Below are 7,323 nucleotides of genomic sequence, written 5' to 3' on the forward strand. Positions count from 1 at the left end.
TTTTTTTTTTTTTTTTGAGACGGAGTCTCGCTCTGTCGCCCAGGCTGGAGTGCAGTGGCGCGATCTCGGCTCACTGCAAGCTCCGCCTCCCGGGTTCACGCCATTCTCCTGCCTCAGCCTCCCGAGTAGCTGGGACTACAGGGGCCCGCTACCTCACCCGGCTAGTTTTTTTTTGTATTTTTGTAGAGACGGGGTTTCACCGTGTTAGCCAGGATGGTCTCGATCTCCTGACCTCGTGATCCACCCGTCTCGGCCTCCCAAAGTGCTGGGATTACAGGCTTGAGCCACCGCGCCCGGCCGACAATGCACATTTCATACAAGAACTATTTGGTCATGCTGTGGGTTTTCTTTGCAACTGTGTCCCTCACAGTGTCTGGCACATAATAGATGCTCAAATAAAACCTACTATCTGTCCAAACCAAAACTTTAAATAGTTAATTCCTAAAGCAATTCAATGACATGGTAAGATCTGACAGAGTATCTGCTGTAACTAGATTAAGTGGTATAATAATCAATAATTACATCTATATCTAAAGTAGTGGTCTCATAGCCTGCGTGTTATTTTAGCTAATAAAGCAGAAGAGGGAAAAAAGTGAAAATGGTAGAAATAAGCCATATCTACCCTTCAAAGATAAGTTTTTCTGAAGAACAAATTTCATGGCCAGGCACGTTGGCCGCACTTTGGGAGGCCGAGGAGGCTGGACCACTTGAGGTCAGGCATTCAAGACCACCCTGGCCAACGTGGTGAAACCCAGTATCTACTAAGAATATAAAAATTAGCTGGGCATGATGGTACGTGCCTGTAATTCCAGCTACCCAGGAGGCTAAGACATGAGAATTGCTTGAACTCAGGAGGCAGAGGTTGCAGTGAGCTGAGGTTGCGCCACTGCACTCTAGCCTGAGTAATAGAGTAGGACTCCATCTCAAAAAAAAAAAAAAAAAAAGAACAAATATTAACATGTCATCTCAATTCATGAAACAGTCACTATTGATCTATTCTTAGTTATCTCAAAATAACCTATTGCGAGAGTTTTATTACGGCCATGGAAAGCACTGTGCATGAAATCAGTATTTTTCAAATAAGTAAAACAAAAAATGAGAGTTCCCTTTGAGTGTTTAATCAAAGTGCGTTTGCAGAGTATGTACCGTGAGCAAACCTGTTGTCTAATTAGTTTAGACCTGTTGCCCAAGAACATAAAATGGCAAAAATGTAAAAGCTGGTTGAGTTAAGGCACTACTTAGTAGTAAACTGATATTTAAATTCAACTGCTGGAAAAATGAGCTCTATGAATATTCATTTTAAAGAATTATGAGGGCCAGGTGCGGTGGCTCACGCCTGTAATCCCAGCACTTTGGGAGGCTGAGGCAGGCGAATCAACTGAGGTCAGGAGTTCGAGACCGCCTGGCCAACACGGTGAAACCCTGTCTCTATTAAAAACACAAAAGTAGCCGGGCGTGGTGGCATGTACCTGTAATCCCAGTTACTTGGGAGGCTGAGGCAGGAGAATCACTTGAACCTGGGAGGCAGAGGTTGCAGTGAGCTGAGCTAGCACCACTGCACTCCAGCCTGGGTGACAAGAGCAAAAATCTGTCTCAAAAAAAATTAGGCACTCTACGTTCAGCTTGGGGGTAGGGAGGAAGGGTCTGCTCCACAGGTAAATGACGATCTGGTGTTATACAGAAAAGTTAACATATTCTTCAGTTCTCATCCTACACTCCTACACGTAGAATAAAGTATAGATATTATGCAGCACACAGCACTTGGACAATCTTTTCCTCCTTTCTTCAAAAAATAATTTACAAAATAATTCCTTAAATCAGTAGCTGCCGAAGTATCATTTTTTTCTCTTCCTTTTAAGGCTCAGGTTTCTTTCATTTCAAAACATATTCTTGAAGACTTAAGTTCTTCCTTTAAGAAAGATTTAATTATTTAACTCAGAAAGAAGGGGCAAAAAGTCAGGAGGTGAAACCTGAGACAGTCCTATTAGTCTTACATAACTTAAAGTTGGAACTGATTCAGTAGCTCAGCTAAAAACCTGAGGTTTAGGCACAAAGATGAGCTCTTTAGTATACTATCCATAAACATAAATAAACAGTTTTTAAAAATGGAAAGGATCTTAATTTCTTTCATTTCTTAAAAGCACATACGTGTATAGTAACTTACGATACTAACATAAAAATACTAAATTGATTACGCTTAAAATGAAAAGCACTGAATTCATCCCATCACATTTAAGTAATGCTGTAATTGACAGAATAGGGTATAATTTCAGAAAATAAGTTTATTTCCTAACACTAACTTTTGAATAGCTCCTCTGTAAGAATGCACTAAGTACTTAATAAGTGCTGCAGGGAACATCAAAAAGTGATTTTCAAACGCAGTATGTGTATGTTCTCCAACTTGTAAAAAACACTCTGAAAATATATAAAGTTACAATTGTTCATGCTTAATTAAATTAGCTTTGATTACTGCAAATTATTCCTTCAAGAGCAAGTATGTATCAAACCTTTCAAAAATCTTAGGTTTATACCAGCAATTGTCCTTACTAGAAAGGTCCTGATCTGAACTCACCTAAAGCTATGTGTTAACTATATTTCACTACTAAGACACTTGAGCCCTGGGATAATAATGGCCACAGATTCCCCGAATTGCTCTGACAACTCCTGCTTGCTTAATAAAGCGCTGAACTGTGAATTCACCTTTCCAAGCAGACTGAAAGCAAGACGCCAAGTTTCACTATCTAGTTTGGTATTTCACTGGGAATGACCCCGTTATCAAGATGCCATAGACTTCCTGAGGCTTTTAATTACAATACCTTCTTGTTTTCCATTCAACCACCTCAATCAAATTTCCACTAGAACCAGGCACACAAACAGTTGTTTCGTGGCTTTGCGCAAAGCCTCCTCTGGATGCAAACCCTGGGATCCTGCATACATTAGGCCTCTCAGAAAGGGCAAAGCGGGGGAAACAAGTTTGCTAAACAATGCCGCTGGACAATGTGGTGACATTACCTTGCCCGTCTTGTGATCAAACCAGACGAGAGCGTGGTTCCTTGACAGCACTTTGCAATCAAAAGTGGCATTATTCTGCGCTGGTCGACAGCGGGCCACTGAGCGGCCGATTTTGATGGGCTCGTCCAGGTAGACATGACGCTCCTGAAACGGGTGCGAGTTCGGGCGGCAAGTGAAGATGGCCAAGGCTGACGGCATCGAGGATAGACTGGGGGTGTCTCTCCTACCAGGAACAAAGAGGAGTTCCTCTGGATCCGGACTGCCCTTCACAAGCCTATCCCCCTATCCCACCCAAAATTTTAAATTAACACAAACTGCACATTGTCTAAGCATAACCAGTGAACATCAACTCTTCACTTGGGTGGGAAGACAAGCCAGCGCAAGCCCCATCACCTCCTTTAAAACCCAGCAGCGCCCTGATCACAAAAAGTCCCCAACTGGCAGCTTTCAGTCCATCTTCTTCTCTGGGAAGAAAAGGCTCAAACATCGGGCAGCTTCCGCCAAGAAAACTCCTGGAACACAGTTTGGGGACTGGAGGTATCCAAGCAGATGAGTCACACGCCAATTCTTGTGTTTGGTTTGAGATCGCGGACGCTTTTCCCCCTCGGTGGCGGAAACGTTGCAGCACTGCAGCATGAAGGAAGGGTCGGTTCGGCGCGGCCAGGAAAGTCCTTTTGGGCCGAAGGAAGGTGTGGCCGGGCACCTCTGGGCAGTCACCGCCCGTCCTTGCCCGCAGTGTAGAGGCTCTAGACGGCCGGCGGGACAGTCTGCATCGCCCCTGCTGCGCGGAGGCCGCCCCGGGAAGGGGGACGCGGTCCCCGGCCTGGCACGATCCGAGGCGGCGGTGGCTGAGGTCCTCCGCGCGAGGCGTGGAGGCCGGCAGGGCGCGGGCAGTAGCCGAGTCGGGACTCCCGGGCACCTGGTGAGCGTCCCCGCGACCAGGGCGGGGACCCGGCTCCGCAGGCCGGTGCTGACCGAGCGAGGCGCGACACCGGGAGGCGCGGGTTCCCAGGCGGCAGGAAGTTGGTCCCCGGACGCCTGGGCTCCTGTCCGCCGCTCAGCACATGGGCCGCCTCCCCTCAGGGTCGCCCCCGCGAGGGTCGCATCTCAGGGACGGCAGCCGCAGCTCCCGGCGGACGAGAAGGTGGGGGAGGGAGACTGGCCCGGAGGCTGGGGAGAGGCCTGGAGGCCCCGGGCTGGGTCCGCCGCAGCCTCCACCGATCGCGGCCGATGGGGCAAGCTCAAGCTGCGCCCGACGAGGCAGGAAACTTTCCGACCTGGTGGGGAAAACATCAAAACAAACGGCCGTCAGGCGCCTCAGCCCGCCACCCTCAGCCCTCGGCTCCTCCAGCCAGACCCCCGCCAGCCCCCACCGCTAGACACGACCTCCGCCGACCTCTCCGCAAGGAGGCTGCGAAGATTTGGAGCCAGGACGCCACGACGGGTGCTACCTCCTTAGCCGCCACCGCCGCCTCAGCTTATCTTGCCAGCGCCGGCCGCCATAGTGACTCTGACTGAAACCTACCCGGTGCACCGCCACGGGAACGCGCACCCTTCAAGGGCCCTCCTATCCCCTCTCCCGCGCCGTAGTCCAGGAATGTCACGTGAACGAAGCCACGGAAGCCGTGTTGGTAGAGGGCAGAAAAAAGGGCAAGCTAATTTTTAACAGGCCTCCAGGCGCCATCTTAGTTAAGGGCTGGAAGCTTCAAACCTCGGGACAACCTTAACGACCATTTTGGTTAAGGGAAAGAACAATTTGCGCGGTAGAAGGTTTTCTAAACAAACAGTACCACTTTCTTATTTTATCTACTTAGCAAGGAGGTGCCAACTTTTACTAAATTTTATTCTCTTTAATTCTCGATGAAAATACTAGCGAGCAAAAGAATAGACCCAGCCAAAGGGGATGGTCATTAGCAGCCATCTTAGCTGTGGGCAACACAGTCACCCGCAGCTGTCTTAAGTGTGAGCAGTCAAATTCCCTTAAGTCTTAGGATTTGTGCACCTAACAGAAGGACCATCCTCCCCTCTGCTAAACTCGTTGTGTTTTCTTCCCGGAAAAACAAAAAAATCTTAGTTCCCGCATTCCGTTTCGAATGACAGTCCTCACTGAACCTATTAATGTGCCCCACGACTCCCGCGCGGATTTTTCGACAGAAGGAGCGTTCAGAAAGTTTAAAATCATGTTTCTTCCAAAGAGAGATTGAACAATTTCCAAAGTGAAGAAAGAGGGTATTTCCCCCACTTACAATATCAAGATGAGGAGTCATTGGTCTAAAGAACAAAGATTTTGCAAGAGCTAAATGAAAACTCAAGAAAAAATAGTGAGAAGGAGTCTTACTCATTTCGATTCAAAGGTGACTTCATTCTTCAGATTCCTGCAATAACAGGCTCCACCGCAGTGTGACCTTAAGCAAGTTTCTAAACTTTTTCAAGCCTCTTTTTTCTCATGGATGACATGTTAATAATAGTTAATTCACGTGGTGTGGTGAGACTTCAAAGTGTTAATCCATGTTGTTCAATAAAGAGTAGCAATTACGCCGGGCGCGGTGGCTCACGCCTGTAATCCCAGCACTTTGGGGGGCTGAGGCAGGTGGATCACTTGAGGTTGGGAGTTCGAGACCATCCTGACCAACATGGAGAAACCCCGTCTCTACTAAAAATACGTAATTAGCCGAATGTGGTGGCGCATGCCTGTAATCCCAGCTACTCGGGAGGCTGAGGCAGGAGAATCGCTTGAACCTGGGAGGCGGAGGTTGCAGTGAGCGAACATCCTGCCATGGCAGTCCAGCCTGGGCAACAAGAGTGAAACTCTCTCTCTCCAAAAAAAAAAAAAAGAGTAGCAATTATTCATTTCAATACTTATATATAGACAGTTTGGCTGTGTCCTAGGTTTTTGCTGGGCCCTGGGGGCACATAAGTGAACCAAACTTCAATTCCTGCCTTCTGAGAGCATAATGGTATTGTGGGTTAGAGATGGGGGTAGAGAGTGACAAACATAAAATTGATGTAATCAGGGCTAAGATAGAGGCAGGCACTAGCTGCCTAAGGGGTCAGGGATGGTCTGGGAGAAGTGACTGAACTGAATGAAGGAAGATAAGAAAACCACAATAAATACGGTATTCGCTGAATGGTTTCATGAATTTCCACGAACACGGATAGCAAGGAAAGGAAAGAGCCTACTTGAAACAGTGCACCAATGTGCCGGCACATAATAGTGGATAAATAAGTATTTGGTGCATGAATGAAAATTACATACTGTTACTCATTATTAGAAGATAAAGTAGGCAGGGCACAAAGTGAGTCTGGAAAGAAGAGGCATTATATTATCAAGACGTTATATTCGTTTCTCAGGCTCTTCATCAATTCAACAAATATGTGTCAAGCTACTACTGTGTTCCAGGTATGCTATTCAAAATAAGGATATGTTGGAAAGCTTTCTTATGAGAGGATGAAAAGTTTCCACTTCTGGTAACTTGTAGGCTGCTATGGAATAAAATAAGATAGGACCCTCCTCAGATCCCTAATGAGTTTTTCTGCATGAATAGCAAGTCATTTATGCATTCTTTCATACATTCATTATATAAATATTTGATAGAACATCTACTGCAAAATAGATATTTTGAAAGGTCCTGGAAATACAATAATGAAGAAACAAAAGGACTCCCTCAAGTTGCTCAATTTAGGTGATGACACAGAAAGATCCTTACTGTAATGGAGTATGTCAAGAGTAATGGAAGCATGGCAGAGTAATTTAAACTGAAACTTGAAAAGAGTAGGCCAGCTAGTCTGATGCTATTGGGATAAAGAAATTTTAAGCCAAAAAACAATCCCAACAAAAGTCCAGAGACTTGAGAGAACAGGACTTTAAGGGAACTGCAAGTAGGCTTGTATCACCAGAGCGTAAGAGATAAGGGAAAGCAGGAGGAGGAAGAGTGACACAAGTGTGGTTTCAGTTGCTGAAGGACTTGTAGGCAATGCACCAGACTTCAGAACATTTCCATCTTCCTCCTAGAAGGTCAAAGAGAAGTAATGAAAATCAAGGTGTTGGAATCAGACATGGCATACTTAAATGGTAAATTATTAGCTTCTGTAAATTTCAGCTTCCTTATTTGAAAAAAAGCATATATCTACTGCATTTGACTAGACTTTTCTTTTTTTATAAAAAAAGGCCGGGCCGGGCGCGGTGGCTCAAGCCTGTAATCCCAGCACTTTGGGAGGCCGAGACGGGCGGATCACGAGGTCAGGAGATCGAGACCATCCTGGCTAACACGGTGAAACCCCGTCTCTACTAAAAAATACAAAAAACTAGCC

General features: G+C 46.3%; 1 protein-coding gene across 4 annotated transcripts in view; it reads right to left on the reverse strand.

Annotated features, from left to right (window-relative positions):
* SLMAP (sarcolemma associated protein) overlaps window positions 1-3,606 on the reverse strand; it is a 179,904-nt gene extending 176,298 nt beyond the window's left edge. For 3 of the 4 annotated variants that reach the window (XM_025375703.1, XM_025375702.1, XM_025375701.1), the window contains exon 1: window positions 3,013-3,606. In XM_025375703.1, coding sequence (XP_025231488.1) covers window positions 3,013-3,210 — 198 coding nt within the window. In that variant the 5' untranslated portion in view covers window positions 3,211-3,606. The remainder of the gene's footprint in view (window positions 1-3,012) is intronic. The other variant, XM_025375700.1, reaches the window with a different exon arrangement.
* Window positions 3,607-7,323: the final 3,717 nt, after the last annotated feature.

Source organism: Theropithecus gelada, chromosome 2, assembly GCF_003255815.1.
Source record: "Theropithecus gelada isolate Dixy chromosome 2, Tgel_1.0, whole genome shotgun sequence".
Taxonomy (NCBI): Eukaryota; Metazoa; Chordata; class Mammalia; order Primates; family Cercopithecidae; genus Theropithecus; species Theropithecus gelada.